At 41.1% G+C, this 23,243-nt stretch overlaps 1 protein-coding gene across 1 annotated transcript in view; it reads right to left on the bottom strand.

The window, feature by feature from the left end:
- Positions 1 to 21,714, bottom strand: part of sdc3 (syndecan 3) — a 40,557-nt gene extending 18,843 nt beyond the window's left edge. The window contains exon 1 of the mRNA XM_036566565.1: positions 21,370 to 21,714. Coding sequence (XP_036422458.1) covers positions 21,370 to 21,423 — 54 coding nt within the window. The 5' untranslated portion in view covers positions 21,424 to 21,714. The remainder of the gene's footprint in view (positions 1 to 21,369) is intronic.
- Positions 21,715 to 23,243: the final 1,529 nt, after the last annotated feature.

Below are 23,243 nucleotides of genomic sequence, written 5' to 3'. Positions count from 1 at the left end.
GAGAGTGAGAGCGAGAGAGAGGGAGAGGAAAAAGAGGGAGGGAGACAGAGAGAGAGAGACAGGAAAATGAGAAAGAGGGAAAGAGACAGACAGAGGGAGAGAAGAAAGGGTGAGAGATAGAGAGAGAGACAGATGGAGAGGAGAATGAGAGAGAGAGACAGATGGAGAGAGATAGAGAGAGAAATAGAGGGAGAGGAGACAGAGGGAGAAAGAAAGAGAGAGAGGGAGATGAGAAGGAGGAAGAGAGATAAAGAGATGGAGACGGGAGAGGAGAAAGAAGGAGGGAGAGAGAGAGAAGGATGGAGAGATAGAGAGAGCGAGGAGAAAGAGGGAGGGAGAGAGTCAGGGAGTTAGCAGGAGGCAGAGATCACTAATGTTTAGTGAAGGTAAGAGGTAAGCTGGTCACTAGGTAAAGACCTCATTACAGGGTCACATCCGCACCATACACACACGCACGCAAGTGTGCACACACATATAGATACCACACACACACACACACCCACACACACACAGACATCATTGCAAAAAATTTTAAACAAAGATCCACTTTATCTACAACTATTCTATGTCAAATTTTGTAGTGAAGTGTGTGTTTGCGTGTGTGTGTGTCTATGTGAGTGTGTGTAGAGTGGACAGCTGTTGCTGTGGACAATCCTTAATCCCACCAGCAAGCGATCCCCTAATCCCATGGGATTAGAACCATGTCAGATGCACATATGGGAAGATACACAATGTGTCTACATAAGAGTTCCTTTATTACACACATTTGTGGAGCATTTGTAACAATGGCCCAAATCTGCCCTCTCAAAATCGAACGGCCCCCAGCACCCCTGCTGTCAGCGTACTGTCCCACAGATATCTTCTTTAATCATAACTATATCAAATACATTCTCTCTTTAACACAGCTTTAACGATATTTGATGGTGTATTTACTGTGCTCCACCGGAGTACAATAAATAAACCATCAAATATTGTTAATGCAAGGTGATGCTAATATGTCTGCATTTTACTGAAATTGTAACCCTCTACAAATAAGTGGTACAACTCTCTGTAACGCTAATCCAGTGTGGATCTCATCATAGTGTTTATATTTTATAAATGTTTAACATGTCAGCGTCAGCAGATGTGTACACGAAAATACTGGATATTGGCATCGGCCCACAATTCCCATCCCTAGTCATCATAATTATGACATCATAATACTCATTTTTTGCTTTCATTTAATTACACAGACCGGTGGAGAAAGGTTCCACAAAGTCTGTTGTTAAAATGTTGCCATGGAAACGCTTTTTAAGATGAATTATCTTAGAGATGACCCCTCTCCCTCTCTTTCTCTCTCTCTCTCTCTCTCTCTCACACACACACACACACACACATTGATATGTTTATAATACCCACTGAGAGGCCTGTGTGGGACAACCCTGCACCCACAGGTTGAGAGGGGGTCAAGTTGAGTTAGAGAGTTAGAGTGAAGCGTAGCTGTTCCTTCATATAAGAGGGGTCCTATGTGTGTGTGGAGGGGTGGATTTGGGTTTCTGCTTTTATTGAGGTTATATAAGCAGTAGGAGTAAGTTTGCTTGTGCAATGTAAGGAGTACTGCTGTCTGTGTACACACACACATGTGTGTGTGTGTGTGTGTGTGGAGTGTGTATGCTTGAATGCTCTCTTTATTTCAGGCAGCTGGGTAGGGGTTTCCTGTGGATCATAACTTCTGTCGTGTTCCTAAGAAACTTTCCTAAGGGGCTAAAAAATGCAGCCAGGGGCTCGGGAATGGTCAGCTTTGTGTGTGTGTGTGTGTGTGTGTGTGCGTGTGTGCATGCGTGTGGCCCATCTTTGTGCTTGTGAACAACCCTCCCCCTTTCCCATAAGCCCCTGCTGTTCAGTGTGTAAATCTGAGAAACAGCGAAAGAGAGAGAGAGAGAGAGAGAGAGAGAGAGAGAAAGAAAGAGAGAGAGAGAGATGGACAGACAGATAGATGGATAGAGACACAGAGAGAGAGAGAGAGAGAGAGAGAGAGAGAGAGAGAGAGAGAGAGAGACACTGCACAGTTCTCATATCTTTGGGGCAATCTTACTTTTGCCTCAAACAAAAAGAGATACTGAGTTCAGAGTTGGTTTATGGCTTTGAATTGAGAAGCACTGAAAACATATTTGCAGCAGACTTTGCTAAAAAGAATTTTCTGTAATTATAAATGTAATTATAGGGAAGTTTAAACATTGTCAACAGGGATTTTCTATCCAGTAATTCAGTATAGTAAATGCTAAACACAAGTGCAAACCCCTTAACTCTTTCTTAGCTGTTTCTTAACTTAATAGCATTCCATTAGCACCAACATACCCAAGAAACTCACTGATTGTTAAGCTGACATTGGATGACTTTAAAACTTACGATGAAACTTTGAGAACTTTGGAGATGAAGATAAGTGTTGTGATATTAAAAGAGACAACCATGAACCCACACTTTGTATGTCAGAAGTTAAAATGGCAGTGGTCAGGCTTTCAGGCTGTGGGTGGGAAGTTTTTCACAACTTAAAGAGCAACTCTTGTATTGACCTTGCAGAAAAGTGTGCAGAAAACAAACTTGCAGAAAACATGATTAGATTTAAAGCAGCATTATGCAAGAATTGAAGTTTTACAGGTATACTCTTGCTCGGTCTCTCTTCCTCACTTCAACCAACAACGTCTTCAGTCTCTTCTCTTCACTTCTGCCATGATATCCATGCTGGGAATAATGAGCTACTTCTTATAGCTGAAGATCCATAGCAGTTCTTGTGAGAGGTCTCATGCTTGCTCCTCCAAAGTTATTGCCCGGAGTGGCAATGACAGAAACACAATCCTCCCTATTGTAAGTGAGTGTTGGTTAGATGCCCGTTTTGTTCTTCTAGCTAATGTTTGTAGCTAAATTCTACCTACCTAGTTATTATGTCTACTATGTTATTAGTAATTTAGCTTATGTCAATGAAAGCATAGCTAACATTATGGTTACACACACATACAGGTTCTATAGTTTCTAGCATTGTGGCCAGGCAGGCAGACCCGCTATCCTAAACTCCTGCTAAGCTGCCTTCCCATGACCCAATATGACACCTGCAGTCATTCCTCCTGAGTCAGGAGCTATGCAGGCCATCTCCATATGTATGTGTTCAGTAGTTACATTTCCAGTATGGCTGTCCCCACAACACACTGATTGTTAAATGAATGGTTCCTACTTCCAAGCAATTGCAAAATTAGAGGCTGCCAGACCACCTCCAGCAGCCTGTGCTTTGTCTCTTCTCTTGCTATTATTATTTTCTGCTGTGGCTAACAACAAACTCCATTATCTCCTCATGTCCACGTGTGCTGTTAGGTACCAATATCTCTCCATTAATCATTATTGCAATAGAGGTCTGTTCAATAAGGATACTGTGGAAGGGTGAAATATGCATTGAGCCCACTACCCAATCACTAAATTGTTTACTGTAAGCATACTGACCAATAACAGGCATTCTTTAAGGAGTTTCTGTTGGTGTATTGACTGAGCAAGGCATTGATGTGGTCAACAAATGTAAATAATTTGGTTCATGTCTTTAACCAAATCACAGACAACCTCATGTACTGAATGCCCAGTCAAAATGGTCATTAAGTTATTCATTTTCATTTTATTATGAAGAAAAAGCAAAAACATATATTTAACAGAAAACACCTCAACAACTGAAAATAATATCAGCTCTTTCAGTATTTGTCTTTATGACAGCTTCTGTTCAGATTTTTAGAGAAATCTACAGGGATATTTTCCACACCTCTAAAGTTTAGTCTTAGAAGTTGGATGCATTTTCTGCTTCTCATTATCCAAGTAATCCTAAACATATTCAGTAATGTTAAGGTTTGGACTCTCGCATTCTTATTTGTTTGACTTGCAACTTTTGTTCTTCATTGCCTATTTTCTTTTCTTAGTAACAGCTTGTGCTTGCACATCCTTTCAGACCCATAGTGTTGAGTTGTCTTCTCACAGTGGAAGGATGGACAGAAAGTCTGAAGCAAAAGTGGAGCTTTATTTTCTCCTCTCTTTCAAAGATGAAAGCTTTAAGTACCGTTTATCTGATGGGGACAGTTTGGGTAGTTTACCAGGTTTTACACAGTTGTTAGGAGTCCCAATTTCTCTCCATCTTTTAATCATTTTTTGAATGCCAGTTTTAGAAACTCCTGCTTTTTGACATCATTTTCCTTTGACCTTCCCCTTCCTTATGCAAATGTCAAATATATTTATATCTAATCTCCTCAGAAATATCTTCTGAAAAATGATAACTTGTATTTAATGGCTGTTTTGACTGGAAATGAACCAAATGAAGTGTGGCCGTTTGCACAGTTCTGCACAGCCCTGGTTCCAAAGTTACCATGCCACCATGTACTGCATTCACTCTGGAAGGCACACACTCTATTGGCTGAAGAGTCATCCAGACCAACTCTGCTTCTGTCAAGTCATGTGATACCATGTATGTGTGTAATGAAAGTCACATTTGTTTCTAAATGAGTCTCATATGAGCAGAATTCAGCTCTCCTTTATACAGACAGCAACACACTCTGTATTAAGCATTCTGTGCAACAGCATCAAACAGGCTAACCTTTTTACATCACAAATTTAAGGAAAAAAGAGAGCGAAATGGAATGAGCGCAAAGCTCTGTACAGTCAGTGAACTTGTAAGAAACTCGCAAACGCAGTGATCCGTCCTCCTTTCAACACTCCTCTTCTCCTTGTGTGTGTGTGTACATGTAATCCATGGCCTAGGTTATGTTGAGTGTCCTGCTCGATCCAAAATCCTCGCTCAGCTACTCTAAGCTCTTTAGTAACTGTGTTTAAACATCTCTCTCTCTCTCTGTCTGCCACTTCGCCCTGCCTACAGCAGGTGATTCTGTTTTAATCTTTCATCCCCACATTTCTGGATTAGTCACGGAGCAATCTCCATTACCGGCAGGGCTGCCTGGGAGGATGTGCGCGTGCGTCTCAGTTTTCACAGATCGATCAATATCACTTTCCATACACGATACGTTAAGTGAGCACATTCAGATTTAGCAAGAGCAGACGAGAGGAAAGAAGACTGACGGAGATTGATTACTGTTATGTGTCTTTCTTCTTTCTTCCAGTCTCACTCTTTCCTGCTTACCTACACACATAGATATACACAATGTATTCACATTTATAAACGCTGGATCTGCACAAATTCACAATAACATAATATTTTCGCACAGTAATCTACCATTGCAATACTTTCTTAAATGATTTCTCATGTTTACTGAGATTCCATCACAGAGGAAAATGGCACACAAGTGCAATTTAAGCAGCTGGTGTTATTACACAGCTTGTAAAAAACACAAGACAAAAACATGCTATAAGGCCCTACTTGAGCTGGATGAGCTTTACCTGGGGTGCTACTGCAATTTCAGGCTACGTTCACATTATTATGTTGAAGAGGCCCAAATTAGACTTTGCCTTAATGTGAGACAAAGCTGATGTTTTCAGAGCTGTGTGGCGCATCTGATCTTTTCAGATCTGAGCCACTTTTATATTGGTCCAAGGTCTGATGTATATTTGATTCATGGCCACTCAACCTTAATGAGAAAGGCCAAATTGGAATTCATGTGGTTTTTATACTGTGCATGCGCATATTACCATCATCACCTCATTTTCACAGTGTGGCAGCAGAGGCTAACTTGAAGTTCCTGCCAGTAAACGCTGCAGAAGCATTAAAGCATCAAGCCTTTATTCACCTTTCCCCCTAATCAGGAACAGCTGAGAACTGTTTAGAGCAATACATTTGTTCATTTGTTGTTCATTACCCACATTCATTCACTTGATGCTACTGATTAGGATGTGTTCATGTGGGTCATTTCAGGGTGCAGGCTCTTCTCACCAAAGACAGATATGGGTCACTTACACAAACATGAACACTCAAGACAGAAATATCAGATCTGTGAAGAAACTGGAATTGAGAAAAAAGGCTTGTAATGTGAAGACTGCCTAATTGATTTTACTGACAAGGCCAGTGATTTATATATATATATATATATATATGTATGAATCTGCAATAGCCATAGTTTTTTAGCTCTGACAATAATAATTCCAGAGTGAATGGTCTTCTGTAATTCATTGAGTAGTATATAGTATAGTATATGTTTATAGTATATAGTCCTTTTTGAATTGCTCCATGTTGTTATTGTTATTGAGTGTGGCTCATGTTACACTCAATCTGATTCATGTTTCGGTAGTAATCTAGTGAAATGACACAGGGACTTTATCCAGTACAAAATCAACAGCCACATCCCTTACAAATTATATCACATAGCCCTCTCTGATAAAATGAATCCACCTCCAGTAGTGCTTAAGACTAAACGTCAGGAAAAACATCAGGAAAACGCTCACATTACAGCATTTCACTACTGTGTTTGAGTTACTATAGGGCTATGGGGTCTCACTTTAGTTGTCTACGATCCAACTCTTGAGTGACAGCTCAAGCTCTTGTTCCATTACTGTAACGTCTTTTCAAGTCCCATCACTGATTACACCCGAGGCTCCCTGACAAAGGCTTGTGATATGGCAGAAGATAATCGGCATGTCTTCAGCTCAGCAGGGGATTTTACCATCCTCCAAGCGTCTTTCACCCACTCACACCATCATGGACATGAGAAAGCCTCTGCATCTCGTCACAATTATGAAAGCTTGACTAAAACAGCGTACACAAGTTTAGGGAGGGAGGGGGCACATAGCCGACCCCATTCATACCTCAGCAAATTAAAGTCTGAGGCAAGACTTTGTGCAGCTGAGAAATCCATTTTGTTGTTAATCATTTTCAGCCTTCAAAAGCAGAGTTTATCTCAGCTCTGTAATGGCTGTTGTGCAGATCGATGAAGAGTTCCTGAAGTAATGCCTTCAAATCAGAGCCGTTGAAAGCACGTCTCTTATAGAAGATTGCAGACAGCTCCAGTGTCTATGAGATTCTGATACTCGGAGGATTACGAAGTTGATGAACAGCTAATCTTTCAGAATTTTAACCGTGTCTGCATATGCTGTCTCTCTCAGTCTTGCAATTAGGACCCATACTTGGCAGAGCAGCACACTTCACAGAAGCACATCTGCTCATTCATATTCCATTTCCCACGACTGTCTGAACATAGCGCAATTGCGTCTGCCTTCGTTTGGACAACATTTGGATGTCTTTGTATTCACTTTTTTTGTGTAAATACTATTTTGATTAACCTGTAGCCATTACCATGCTTAATCTAGCCAAAATTAGAGCATTCAAAACGGACTCAAAACACCACACCGCTTGTGTTGTACCATCAAATGACTGCAGAATTCAGTGTCACAACCTCCATTACATTGCATAAAAATATCTCGACTCCAGTTCAACATTTGGTGCTCTTCGAGCATAAAACAGCCAAAAGCCACAACAGTGATAACTATGTCATTTCATTTTTACTCCAAGCATTCAGATAACCTACATCTGTTATTCAACCAAGTGTGCAGTAATGCTCTCCAGGGCATGCTTTAGCTCATCTCCTCTTTCTTCATTTATATAAATATGATCTGCTCTGTATAAATCTGCCCAACATCATAACCAGAGCCTGGCAAAAGAGCAATTTCCCAAACTTTACAGAACAGCAAAAAAGAAATTGAATTATCCCCCCCTAAGGGAGCACTAAGGCAAAGCAGAGCAGATTTGTGAACTGCACCTGGACTTCAGCTTCAAGTCTCAGATGTGCCACACACTGTCCATGGCAGACTGTACATCTATTGAAGGGTTTCGTTGGAATGAAATGATGGAAGGGTCCTTATTAAACGGATGCTACTGATACGCAATAGAAAATAATACCTAATACAAACTCACAAAGCAGTAAGGTTGTATTGATTAGTTAGAAAATTAACAAAAGCTATGTATACAAAAATGAACACTGGGATAGGCTCCAGCAAACATCCCCCACCCCAAACCAAGGCCCAAGCCCAGGAGGATAAGCAGGTTAGATAATGAATGTGCATAAAAATAATTGTTACATGTCGCACACTGAACTCACCCATTTTAAAGACCAGCCATCATAACAATCTAATAAACAAGTAATGCACACAGGATGTGATGTCTCATAAAATTTCTGGTGTGTTTTGCAAGCTGGAAATAGATGCTTATGGGGGGTGGGGGGAGGGGGTGTCTGTCACACAGCTCATACCACCATACCACCAACAATACAATCACACTTTGCTGCTCAACAGTTCTAATATTAGACTTCCTTTTCTTCATTACAGGTTACACACACAGATCTCTGGACGTTCTAACAGATCAGATGGCTGAGAGAGACACATGCAAAGACAGGGCTAGAACTGCACTTCATACACTTCAACTAATCAAACTACATTTGGAGTGAGACTCTTTAACGACTGGTCAGCAGTACTAACCGGGTACAGGAAAACCACAAAGTGCACAAGTGCACCACAAAAAATATGGATTTAAGATCCTTGTTTAAAAATAATATGACTTAAAATACACATTTTTTTGGTCAAATTTAACAAAAAGCAATCATAACACTGTAAAAAGCAAAGTTCAGATGTATTGAGAGCAAATTATTGGGGAGGACAATTCATCGCCCTCCACACATTAAAAAAGACACATCCCCCCTGCACTTGTAAATCTGTGGCTGTGGTGCAATACAAGGGAAATATTAAAAAAAAGAAAGCAAGAAAGAAAGAAAGAAAAACATGGCCTTATCTGACAATACAAAACATTTATTAAGTTCAATTAAACATGTTAAAATTGCTGCAATAGATGTTTTGTTCTTGTATTACAATCAGTGAATGGGCAACATGTCATAGTTGTCAACATGACTGTCATAGCAATGGTAGCCCTGTTATCTGCCATTTGTCACTTCTAAAGAGTGTATTGTCAGATCTCTTTTCTGTGAAGAGAAAAATCAAGTGTGGAAAACTCATTTCGCATTTGTCATAGAACGCCACATTTGTTGCAGTGTGAAAGAGGCCTGTCATGGTGCTCATTCTGACTCTATATTATTATTCCTACTTTTTCTTTTATCCCACCATTCCCACTGATTAAAACTGCTCCTTTTCCTCTTATTTTAAAACTAAATCAGTCACACCTGGTATATAGGTCAGAGCACTGTCATAATTTATGCTGGAGACATGTCCTCACCACTTTTTAAAATGATCAGTTTTGTTCCTACCACTTTATAAAAGTTTAGTTGGTTTAAAATATCTTATATAGCAGCTCGGGACAGAAATCTAAACATGTTTTAAAAACAGTAAGACCATGCAGAAAAGTGTCTTTGGCCAATAAGTAATGGCAACACTGACAATAAATAAGAACAGTCCTGCTGTTGTGAGTGAAAGATAATGGAGCTCAACGCTAGTGACTAAAACATTTTTTTTTCTGATCAGAGGTGCCCATACGAAATCTGTTATATGGCCATACAAGCACATACATCATAAAGGGTCAGACATATATTTCAAAATATATATACATGTACGTGTTGTGCACATAAATGTAAATGATAAATATTGGACATCTATGCAAAATATAAATAAATATGTATTGAACCATGTATCAGACAGATATATATGTCTGATACATGGTTCAATACATTCCAGTACATGTTATCTGTTTGTTTCTATATATTAAATTATTTGAGCATGTCAGGAAACAATATTTTGATTTATTTCATGTTTTAATCAATTTATTGCATATTGTGTTTAGTTATGTAGCTGTTGTACTAATTTTAATTTCATTAGGGAGTATGTTGGAGAAATAGGGACACATAAAAACCTTATCTTATAAGAAGCCAGCATGTATGAGGAATGAATGCCATCTATATAGAAATAATGTTTTTTATAATAAATTATTAAATACATGTGTTACACACACACACACGTTTGTATATGTTGTTATATGTGGCTAAAATATACAAAAGTAGACAAAAGTATTAGGACACCTACACATTACACCTACAGGAGCTTTTATGACATCCCATTCTATATCCATAGGCATTAATATGGAGTTGGTCCCTCCTTTGCAGCTGTAACAGCTTCTATTCTTCTGGGAAGCTTTCTACAAGATTTTGGAGTGTGTCTGTGGGAATCTTTGTCCATTCAAGGTCAGGGCTCTGTGAGGGCCAGTCAAGTTCTTCCACACCAAACTCACCCAGTCATACCTTTATGGACCTTGCTTTGTGCACTGGCACAGTCATGCTGGAACAGAAAATGACATTCCCCAAACTGGAATTGTCCAAAATATCTTGGTATGCTAAAGCATTAAGATTTACCTTCACTGGAACTAAGGGTCCTAGGCCAACCCCTGAAAAACAACCACATAGCATTATCCCTCCTCCACAAACTTTACAGTAGGCACAATGCAATTAGGCAGGTAACATTCTCCTGGCATTCGCCAAATCCAGATTTGTCTATCAGACTAGAGAAGCGTGATTTGTCACTCCTTGTTTCCATTGCTCCAGAGTCCAGTGGTGGTGTGCTTTACACCACTCTCCGCCCTCAACCCCTCGTTTCTCATTGTGCGTGTTGATCTTAGGCTTGTGTGTAGCTCCTCAGCCAAGGAAACCCATTTCGCGAGGCAAGTTCCTTTGCTGATGTTTCTTCCAGAGCCAATGTGGAACTCTTTAGTAAGTGATTCAGCAGAGGATAGGCACTGTGCGCTTCAGCACTTGGCGGCCCCGCTCTGTGAATTTGTGTGGTCTGCCGCTTCATGGCTAAGCTGTTGTTGCTCCTAGGTGCTTCCATTTCACAATAATAGCCCTTACAGTTGACCGGGGTAGATATAACAGGACAGAAATTTCACAAACTGACTTGTGGCAGAGGTGGCATCCTATGACATTGCCTATGCCAGACTGCAAGGCTATGTGCTTAATTTTATCCATCTCTTAGCAACGGGTGTGGCTGTAACACCTGAACTCAATAATCCGGAAGGGTGACCCAGTACTTTTATCTATATAGTGTATGTCCCATATTTGAAAATGGCCAGTCTCAAATAAGTTGGCATATGTGAAACATATATGTCTAAATGAAGATACATAGAAGTTAGCTATAAAGAAATGCATGTATGACAATATATGTCATATTTTTTAAATTAATTTATGCCCATATATCAGATTTCCATATGGGTGAGTAGGATGAAAGCTATCTGATAACAGGATATTAAGAGAAACGTGACTATTCAGCAAGATGTGGGACAGACTCTATATATGTGATGTATATTTATAAAGCCATACTTTACCTATTAACATTATCAGAGCAGTTAGCTGGCTAGCTACATCTGAAGCCCCCAGCATTTTTCAAAACATAGATATGCCAACATATAATATAATATAAGAGTGCTACTGAGTGCAGGTAACACTTCTTTTTGTGCCTGCATCACCTCCTGTTCTTTTATCTTTTCATCCCTTGGAAAATGCTGAACAGTTCCAGCATTCATAGCATTCCAGGCAGAACAAACAAACCAGCTATTTCAGGTCAGCTCCGTTTTGGACGATGCATGTTTTATGTCCATAAACCACTCCTGTCCTTCTTCCTCAAGTCTGCAATTCCAACATCTCCATTTAAAGTTGAAATGCAACTTCACGATGCAACTTCTTTCTGACAATCATTGAATTAGTTTTTACTCATTCAACAACCACTATTTATACAATATACACAGCATTCGTGCACAACACAATACAGAACAATACAATACAACACACTACAATACACTACGCATCTTATCAAAGTGGCTAGTCCATAATCCATTGTTCAGTGTTCAAAGGCTGGAAGTGCGTTTAAGATCCTTTCACGTCTAATGTTTTATGCTGCGTCCTGATTCACAAGCGGTGCTTTGCCGGAAAAGGAATATCAAGCAAATGCTTTTATGTGAGTAAAGTCATTTGGACCTAAGCTGTCTTCTTGTTTGTCGAACCCTTTGCACTGTAATACAAAAATGTCTCCACTGTTCATTCTTCTTTAGCCAGTATTTCAGTACATTGGACTTCAAGTTTATGCTGGTTTTGTGCACAAAAATAACACAAAACACCAGTGGCAGTGCAGTAAGAAGGTGCTTTATACAACCTGATTACAATTCCTCATGGAGTACAGGAGTAATTCTCTACAGAACAACAGCTGAAGCTACTTGCCTAAGTTTACAGGACAAATAAAATAAGGTAGAAAAGGTGTAAACAGATCATACACATCAACAAATCAGTGCTTACAGAATCAGCCTTTTTGTGATGTAAACAGATTAAAATGTTAATCCTAGGAAGCAGCACTGTGCAAGAAAAAACCACCATTCAGTTAATTGAATTTCCAATCATAAAGGCCATTCAGTATGAGTTATTTATTATTCAGCATTAAGAAAAAAAAAAAAACAGAAAATTACACAGAAGCCTTAATAACTAAATATTAGATCAGTTTATTCAGTATTTTTCAGTGTGTTCACTCTCTGCCTTGATAAGAGCTACCATTCTTTTCTGGAGACTTATTTTCAGTTTTTCAAGGAAACCCGCAGGGATATTATCTCCAAAGTTTAGTCTTAGAACTGGTAGAAGTTGGTTGGTTGGTTTTCTGTTTCTGCTTCTTACGAGGCAAGTAATCCTAGCTAAAAATTAGGCTCATAAAGACACAAAGTCTTACTCCACATCTCAGATGTTGAGTTTGAATGGTATTCCAGTGCCAATTTTCTTCTTCTTGTTTTTTCAAGGAAGGATGGACAGAAACATCTGTATATTTTTCTGTAGTTCGGATGAAATATAAAGATGAAAGCTTTATGTAGTGTTAATCTGATAGTACCGGTTTTGATGGTCTACCAGGTCTTTCATGGTTGTTAGGACTCTGACTTTCTCTACCTCTTTTAATATTTTTTGAACTCCAGTTTTGGAAACTCTTGTTGTTTTTACATTTATTTCCTTTTGATTTTCCTTTCCTTTTGCAAGTAGATTATCTTCTAACCAATCTGCTCAGAAACATATGAAAAATTAAAAATGCATAATTAATGGATGTTTTGGCTGGACATTAAAGAAATAAAGAGTGGTCTCTGACTTTTGCACAGTGCTGTATCTGTCAATAAAACTGATATGAGTTCACATAGTTTGACCATTTTAAAGGAGTTTTCCTATGTGTCTCATGTAGCGTAGTGCAAGGGCTGACATGGCGTATGTTTTTAAAAGAAACAAGTTTACATTGAGGGAGCACTGATTTGATCGCCTAGCTTATCAGGCAGTGTGGCAGGGCGTATTGGGCAGGGCTACCACTGAGTTGTAAAGATGCCATATCAATTTGCACTTCAATATGCATAAACCTCTCACATCTCTCATTCTCACAGGAATTAGTGCTTTGAATAATTACCAAAAAACACCCTCTGAGATCCCATGGGGTGATAAAGTAGCAACTGAGACTATACTGACGGTTCAGCCCTTGTGTTTATATGTTTGGGGCAGTGAGAGAGAGAAGAAAAGTGCAGACGTGGACGTTCTGGTGTGAAATCCTGCAGTCTGACGAAGCAGACAGCAGCCCATTGAAAAAACAATTCAAAGTGCTTTGTGCGTGTGAGGTTTGTGAGTGCGCATTTGCATTTTGAGAGTAAAGCACATTTTGTTTCATCTCTTGTTTGTGGGTCCCTTGACCGAGTAAAAATAAAACCTCAAAACAAGCTGTGGACCACCGTTTACTCCAAATAAGCAACAAATGTGGGTCCCTTACAGAAGAGGCAAGCCAAACACACAAATCCAGTGATTTCTCCCCCTTAATCTGGTGCATGTATTGTTGACCTAACAGAATGATTTCAGTTTAAACTGAGAACAATCAAATTAACTGAGGACACTGCTACAACACTGAAATAAAGATGTGATGGTATATATGTATACACCAGTTCTATGTTGAATTAAATGGTTCTTTGCATAGTAATGGTTCTTTAGAGCGATGGAGAATGTGTTGTATATGGTTCTGTACAGAACCTTTTTGAAAATGACTCTATATTGCACCAATATAGCATCTTCTATTGTTATGATATCAAGATTATAACAATAGAAGAACCCTTTTTTCTTGCTATACAGGACCATTTTCAAAAAGGTTCTATACAATACCATATACAACACATTCTCCATCGCTCTAAAGAACCATTTCACTATGCAAAGAACCATTTAAGCATGAAATAGCTCTGTATGAAACTCATGGTTCTATATAGAACTATTATTTTACTAAAGAACCCTTGAAGAACCATCTTTTTAAGAGTGTATATATCACTATTACTGCCATGTAGGAGATATTATTAATTCTACTGTTTTTTTTTTTTTCATTTCTGCCTAATTCAGAGATTGAGATGTAAACAAAGTCTTGCTGAATGGTCTGATGTGAAATGGTTCACTGCAGAGAAACTTTCTAAGATTTCTTTACAGTGAACCAGGAGTCACAATGCAAATGCAGCCATTTTTCATGTGTCTTCTGAGTTTTTGTATGTGATATTGATAAATCTAAAATAATAGTAAATCTGACTTTTTTTTTTTACTTTTGCCTCACAACACCCTGCATGTGCCTCTCCACCATGAATAGATTTTAAAAAGCATGTCTTAGGCCAAAAGCCAATCAAAACTATCGTAAAACAATGTCTCAGACATCAGGCAGCATATTCATGCAATAATTATAATTATTCATGTATTTATGCAATAATTCACACAACTGTTCCATATAATAGCTTTCTGTGAGGAAGCTGTTTTTAAACCATTCAGACATCTGGTTCCTGTCACCACCAGTGTCAACAATTCTGCACAATCGGAAAACAGGCCTCTTTAAACAGGCCTTGCTAATTTGAATGAATGCATTTCTCCAGCAAATGTCTTAATTTCACTCACTATCAATATATACTGAGCAAAAAGACTGTGTGTGTGTGTGTGTGTGTGTGTGTGTGTGTGTGTTCTACAGTATGGTCTCCATTTTGTTCTAGCCTCCATGGGGATTGAATGTTAAATAATTTAAGATACTCTCCCCAGGACGTCTTCTCAGACCTTCAGAGAGAGAGAGCACACACATCGCACATACAAACTTCGATCACTCTCTTCTTTCTTCTCTCATGCTCTCTCCCTCACATACATATAACACTGTAGGTTTCAAAGAGTCACTGGTATTCTAACACCTATTTATTAAGGAGAAATTCCACAAACTTTTCAATATTTCTGTATATTTACATTGTTAAAATGTAAAAAAAAGACATTCTGAGTGTTTTAATGTGAAATGGTCCATCTTAGAGAAACTTAGAGTCTTTTTTTTTTCATTTAATGTCTCTGAAAGCTCCCTCACAGAAAGATATTACACGAAATGGAACACGCTGTCTGATGTCTGAGACATGACATTTTATGACAGCTCTGAGATAAGGCTAAAACTCCCTTTTTTAAAATGAAAGGTACACACAGAGTGTTGTAAGGCAAAATAGTCTCCAAAGAAACCTTAGGTTTTTTTTCAGATTTACCTCTACTATACCACTATCAACAACAACAAAAAAAAAACAACGCATTTGTAGATAAACTAGATAGTAATTATAATGACTATATTTAAGTAGACAACACGACCCCTGGTTCCTATCACTACCAATGCAAAGGAATCTGATTCAGTTTCTCTACATATCACACCACTCTGAATGACTTTTGTTCCCATCTCAATGGATAAATTATGCAGGAATTCTGAAAAATAGGTGGAATTCCTCTTTAATCCAACAGTATTATGATACCTGTATATCACACATACTGTCTAAGCTCAGTTCAACAAGCTTGCAGAGTAGGCTACTCATGAGTATGCGTGGTCATTTGTTATTTCCTACGCAATCAGCAGACCAGTTTCCAAAGCGTGCACACCATCTGAAGCGTTCAGCCGGGATTATCTGATGTTTGTCCAGAATTTTTACGCTCTCCCTCTGGGATTGCGTTGTTGTCTTAAGCATTTCCCAAATGCTCACTCTGCCCCACCCTACCACCGAAAAGTTAACGACATTCCACATGTCCCAAGAGCCCAAGGCCACGCCCCCAACCTCTCGTTAACCCAATTATCCGAGCGGGTCCTCAGTCTCCACGGAAACGCATCACTGGCCCCACCCACTCTTAGCCAGAGGCCCTGAGAATATCCGCAGAACAAACAAACAGTGAGAGAGGAGAGAGAGAGAGCACGAGGGAGAGACTACACACACACAGTCTCCCCCTCCCTCTCTGTGTCCTACTGGCTACAGTAGATGTATTCATATTTATAGAGCGGCTGTATGGAACATTTTAAATTCACTGTGGTTTTGCAGCCCGTCCCACTGATGCTCTCTAATTTAGAGTCTTATTATAGCTCAGCACAGACACAAATGCGCAGAAATTTGGGGCACACAATCGGTGTCCATCAATCTGGGAGAGGAAAAAAAACCCTCTCCATCACACTGCAGTTTTTTCCAGGGATACAGTGTCGCAAACTACCATTTGCAGAACTGAACATAAGTACATCTAAAACAAAGCTGAGGGTGATCTTTGGAGCCTTACACAGACATTTACACACACACACACACACACACACACACCAGAGACACAAACTATCATTTACATCACCCTCTCCTCCACCTCTCCTCCCTCCCCTCGTCTGTCTCTCAGGTAGAGGTTTTCCCCTCCCCCACCAGACTGGAGCAGCATCTTAATTAGTGAGCAAGAGAGGAAAAGGGGAGTGGAGAGGCAGAGAGAGAGAGAGAGAGAGAGGGGGAGGGATGGAGAGAGACAGAGGGGGGATGAGAGAGAAAGGGAGAGAGAGAGAGAGAGGGTGGGAGAGAGAGGGAAAGAGAGGCAGAGAAATGGAGAGAGAGGAGAGAGATAGAGAGACAGAGAGGGGAAAGAGAGATAGAGAGAAAGAGAGAAAGGGAGAGAGAGAGGGGGAAGAGAGAGAGGGAGGGAGAGAGAGAGGGAGACAGATGGGAAAGAGAAAGAGAGAGAGAGAAAGGGAGAGAGAGGGGGAAAGACAGAGGGAAGGAGAGAGAGAGAGACAGAGAGTGAGAGGGAGAGAGATAGGGAGACAAAGGAGAGAGAGATGGGGGACAATGAGACAATGAAAGAGAAAGAAAGAGGGGAAGAGACAGAGACAGAGGGAGAGAGAGAGCAAGAGCGGGAAGAGAGAGCAAGAAAGGTAAGAGGGAAAGAGAGCGCATGTGAGGGGAGAGAGACAGCATGTGAGGGGAGAGAATGAGAGAGAAAAAGAAAGAAATTGAAAGAGGGAGAGAGAAAGAGAAAAGAAAGAGAGAAGGGAAATAGAGAGAAGAAAGAGAGAGAGAGAAACAGAGATGAGAGAAAAAACAGAATAAGAGGGGAGAGAGAGAAAGGAGAGAAAGAGAGAGAAGAGAAATAGAAGGGGGGAAAGGCTGCGATAAAGCTGTGACTGTACTGTGCTCTGTGGTTGTCATGGCGACTCTGTCGAGCAGGTAGAAAGCAGTCTCCTGGGAAAGAGCAAGCGGCCCTGCACTTCTCTATCCAATCCCTCTCTCTCTTCTTCCCTTTATCTTTCTAAACCCCCCCTCTCTTTTTTCCCTTCTTTCCATTTTCTATGTAAATACTGCTCTCAGCGTATTGGACATGGAGTATTTACTGCGCCCCAGTAAACAAGCTGATATCTCGACAGCTACAAACATTTACATTTCCGCTCAATCACAATTAGGCGTTCAATCGACAAGCACTTTCGTTGGCGCAGACGCTAAATCAAAAGTTGCATTTGCACAAAGGTGAGGAAGCGTGGGGTAATAAACGCTTATCCATACTGGTGTCACGACCCAGATTTCACCTGCTAGCATCCATCACCTGTGGGGCAGCCTCTGGGGAGGAGTGTGGTGGATAGGTGGAGGTCAGCGGGAGGTGACTGTGAGGCAGCTTATTTAGTTTACCCAGATAGACAGCCCAGTTGTGAAGTGCACTTGCCCTGACACTTAAATGAACCGCTCTTTCCCAGTTAACCTCTTGAACCCTAGTCTTATTATTCAGTTTTTAATCATAAGCCTTGTTACTCAGTATGAATTATCTGTTAACTTCTATGAAACAAGAGCATGAGCAATGGTAGTGTGGCCCCAGATACAGAACTTTAGGGTTTTACATCTTAAATTGCCTGGCCTATTACATCCTAAGGCTTGATATTCAGTTATTACATGGGAAAACAACACAAACTGAATCATTTCCAAACTATACAAATGAGCATTTATAGGGCTGAGGAGTAAAAGGTATCATTCGGTGATTTATCTAGTAGGATTCGACTAAAACGTTTTTGAGCTTCAGAAGAAAGAACATTCCCTTTAAGAAAGTGAGGAAACACAAGCAACTATTAGGCCTACTAAATCTCTGAGAGAGATTAGCTCAAAGTGCACTGCCAAATACTGCAATAACTCCATCTATCTGTGTTTTAAAACTACATTGTTTTAAAAAATATTAACTTTGTAAACTGCCTAGGTGGAATAAACATCCAAGCACTTTGTTGTATTCGCATTCCTGAACTAATCTGATTTATATCATATATGCAGTAGATGTCTGGTACCTGCTCCAGGCCCAAAGGGGCCCAACAAACAATATCAGGCTTTGTGCCGGGTTCAGATTAGTTTTCAAATGTATGTTCTTATATGTAGGAGGTTTTGCACACTCTGATAAATGTTATGTGTGCTTGTGTGCTGTCTTTTGCTCACCCTCTCTCAGCGTTAGCTGTGTTCGTAATAGCTCTGGCCCTGAATGAAATCATGGGTGATGAGAGGAATGTGATTGGTTGGAGAAAAAGTCACAGCAGATCTTTCCCATTGCTTGTTAAGCTCACCCGAAGCGTGTTCAGCAAGTAACAGCAGCGGCGAGAGGAACTGTAGCACAGTGGGGCTAACAGTTGGTCAGAGGAGGGTGGATGCTGTTCTCTGCCAGGTACGGCAGCAATTCCACCAAAAATATTTTGATAATAAATAATTCTGAATGTGTAAAATACAAGTTTTTTCCCTGTGTGACATTTTCTGTTGACTGATGTGCTTAGTAACAAAGTAAAGCTCAGTAAATCTTGTCTCTAATAATCTAATGCTGTTAGTATGAGCAGGTTTGGGGTTCAAATTTAGCGGGCCTGGTCGAGTCAAGTCTGGCATTTAATTTCATGCCTGTGCAGACCTCTAATATGCATTAGTTACAAAGTAACTATCAAGATATTGATACAGACTGTTTTGGTTGCACTTGTATGTGTGTGTGTGAAATTTCCTGTGTCCAGCTGCTTCACACATTCCTCTCTCCCATTTTCTCTTTCTACTCCTCCTCTCTCTGTATGGTTGTCTTTGTCGTCTGCAGCACAAAACACTGATTCAGTACTGACCAACATGATCCTCAGCACTCACACACACACATACTCACCCATACACACACATTCTCACACAGCAGAGAGGAAGGAAGATGTGTGCGCTTAGTTACATTTCCAGATCTAAATTAAACTCCATCTTTGGCAGACAGGACCAGATAGGATGTGACGTAAGTGAACCGATTTACATTTGACTTCCTTTTAAGAGAAGCATCAATATCTGACTGGTGCAAATATTCATTCTGGGCAGTGTAAAATGCAATAGTGACCCATTCAAGCCCACTGAAATGGCAAGAGTGGGTGTAAATTAATACGTGTGCAGAGAGCGAGAGACAGAGAGGTATGCTCATTTGAGCGTTCAGTTCTAACTCAGGTGGGCATTATGACAATATTTTATAATTATTGGGATGAATTATGGAACAATATGCCATGATATGCTTTTCAGAGAATACCGTGGATACTTGAAGAACACTGACCAAGTGCATGTTTTAATGCAAAAGTCCTGTTTAAGTGGATTTAATGCCGTGCAGTATGTAAAACTGATTAAAAATAACTGTACTCAGTTTTTGGTAACATTTTAAAAAGCTTGCATTACCGGTGCATTCTGTTCCAGCATATTAAATCTCAGAAGAACAAAACAGTGTGATACATATGGCATATTGTGAAAGTATTGTGACATTGCATTTTTCCATTTCACCCTCTAGTTCTAACATTTGGAAAGCAGCACAGGACAAAGAGTCCTCCTTTCCAAGTATTTGAGGACAGTGTTTTTAAGGATATTTCAAAAGTATACTCCAGCATTTTTTAGCCTAATTTCTATCTGTCCCATCTGTAGCATATGGTCAATCACCACAGACAATAATTTCTCTACACTTAGAAAAGAACCCATTGACTTGAATCACACTTATAACAGAAGCCAGTTGGAACGGTGTTTTAGCACATGCCTAATTGGCTTCTATTATAAGTGTATGCTAAGTAAACACTATTTTCTGTTATTTTACTAAGTGTAGGCAAACAGGAGAAAGTTATTGTCTGGGGTAAAGCACTGTATGCTACAGATGGGGCAAAAAGAGATCAGGCTGAAAAATGCTTAAGTACTCCTTTCAGGCTTTGAGCAACCTAAATCCACACGACACCGTTTATCCTCCGATATGCCACTCTTTTCCTTCCTTAAACAGCTGTAAGATCAGTAATAGGCTGCTAGAAGGAGCTTCCTCTGCTCTGCCCCGACTGCCTCTAATCAGCTCTCTCAAGGCCTGAGACTCCAAATGACGTCATCGCTGTGGCGCTCCCCTGCAGGCGCTCCTTACCCACCCTAACCCCCCCACACTACCCGAGCTGCCCCAACCCCACCCCAGTCTCCTCCTAAAGCACCCCGATCTGCCCTTTACCCCCGCCGCCCCCCCGCCTCGCACTCCCCTTACCCCACCCCGCGTGCCCAAACCCCGCTGTAATTAAGCACAAAAAACCGAAGCAGCCCACAAAAGCGCGTAATCAGTTAAGACGCGTCAATTATAGCCCACCAAATATACACACACCCCTACAATCACACACACTCACACACGCAGACACAGCGAGAGGCCACCACACACCAGCGCGGACACAGGCCACTGTAGGAGGGGGCGCAGGCCGAATGTGCGTCCCTGACCTACAATGCCCACGCACGCACCCACCCACCGACCCCCACACACAGATCAATACGGCACACGGGGCAGCCCGCGCCACCCAAACCGCTCCCAGACTCGTGAGGAGCTCGAGCGCGCGAGCCGCCTGCGACACGCTGCCTGACACGCGCCGTCTGCGGCCCGCAGACAAATGTGGGTCGGCTCGAGATTTACCGCCGAGCACCGCGAGCATCAGCCACGCACGGCTACACACACACACACACACACCTAAAGCACGATGCCATCACCCGCGCGCACTCGTTCTGTCCTGATGCCCGTGCACTCACACACACAAACACAGAGACAAGACAGCAAAGACTCTCACATACACGCACGCACGAGGTGCTGAAATCGCAGCAACAATAGAGCGCGCGAGCGTCCCGCTTACCGCCACGGAGTGCGCGAGCAGCAGCGCGAGAGCCATCCAGCACGGGAGCTTCATGGCGCTGCGGACGCCTGCAGCAGCAACGCGCCCCCGCTTCTCCTCCACGAGTAAAAACAAATAAAAAACACCCAAACCCTTTCCTCAGTGTTCAGGACCCAAACTGAGAGAGGGCGACCGTCCGTACATCCGTCTGCCTGCGAGCACGGAGGAATTTAATCCCGCTGAACACGACACGGAGCGCCAGGGAGCAGCGCGCGGCCTCTGCTTCTCTTCTCTCCTCACACTTTTTTGTGCTCGGGTCCTCTTGGATTCACAATTAGCGAGCTCCTCCGGTCTCTCTCTCTCTCTCTCTGCGCGTGCAGGAGGAGGATGTGCTTCGGGCGGATTGTCCTCCTATGTGTGAGGGCGCCTCCTGCAGGCCGCGCGCGAGCGGCTCTGCGCGTGACCATCACCGCAGTGTGTCTATGCGTGCGGCGACCAAACGGTACAAAAATTTTGAACAATTCTGAAGCCCCCACGAAGGAGAACAGCGATATTTCACACACAGATCTCAGCTTAGGTTTGAAAATTATTTGAAAATTATTTAATTTGGTTTCGAGGTTACAAAAATGGCTTATACAGTGAAAAAACAAATGGTCCTTAAATAAAATAGTCTAAACAGCAGCATGTGGACAGTTTAACCTTCTAAACGTACCTCTTACTCCGTACCTCTCACTTCGCTGTCCACGCAGTCCATATTATGGAAGTTGCAAAAACACCACGTTCAAATTCATTGTTTCTGTGACACTGCAGTTTAGCCCCGCCCACTCACACTCAGCGACTGTTTCAGTGAGACATAATACAGAGCAAAACAACCTGTTTAATTCGAAAGGATGAAGACAAGTTTAAAAAGGTCAGGTTGGCTGCTTTTGGTACACAAACTTCGTAAGTGAACTATAATGAGGTAGATTTTATGGTGCTGTACCTCTATAATCATCTACAATATTTTACCTTCTGTAATATTCCTGTAGCTCTGTCTGATGGTAATGTAAAATGTAGGCTTTTTTTTTACCTTAAAGTTAACAGTAATTGTCTGATTCTTACAGAAATAATAATTCTTGTGTTATTATAAATCATTTTATAAGATTAAGGTTTGAGTTGGTTCAATTTTAGACAGCAGCCTGAGCTTCACAGCAGCATTTGGCCCCGCTAAGACGGGAATACAGACCTGTGCTTGTGTGGTGTGTGCAGGCCAGTCTTCAGTGCGTCGAAATGACGGAGCTGACAGATGAGGTTTGCAGACGTGGTGGTGAGTGTGTGACTGACAGGATTCAGATCTGATCCATCATGATAAGCTGAGGTAATCCGGGCTCGACCAAAGTGGAATTGTATAACACAGGGTGTTCAGTCCTGGTCCTGGTGATTCACCACCCCGCAGAGTTCAGCTCCAACCCACATCTAACACCAGGAAACGAAGGCCTCCTGAGGCATCTGAATATTAGAGCGAGGACCAAGACTGGGCACCTTGGTTATAACTAAACCGTTTTAATATGAGTGTTGTGAAGGTATGGGGGGGGGGGCTCAAACCAGACACAACCCCATCTCTTCTGAACCCCCCACCCCCCACGTTAAACACACCCCTGCTTCATCACACAAAAAGTAAATGTCAATGTCATTTGAATGAGAAGCACTCTCTGAATTAATTTAATGAGGTGAGGTGTACTGGAATTAATGTAACATCATATTCATGTTAATGTTTAATGACTTACTGCCTCAGAACACCCCAGCAACACTTTCTATTCTCTGGATTGCTTTAAAAATTGTGTGGCTTTCACATTAATATAATTGTTTTTGTTTTATAGTGGCTTTGGCTCACTGAGGAATAACACAACATTAAT

This window comes from Colossoma macropomum, unplaced genomic scaffold, assembly GCF_904425465.1.
Source record: "Colossoma macropomum unplaced genomic scaffold, Colossoma_macropomum, whole genome shotgun sequence".
Taxonomy (NCBI): domain Eukaryota; kingdom Metazoa; phylum Chordata; class Actinopteri; order Characiformes; family Serrasalmidae; genus Colossoma; species Colossoma macropomum.
This window is presented reverse-complemented; position numbering and strand designations above follow the sequence as displayed.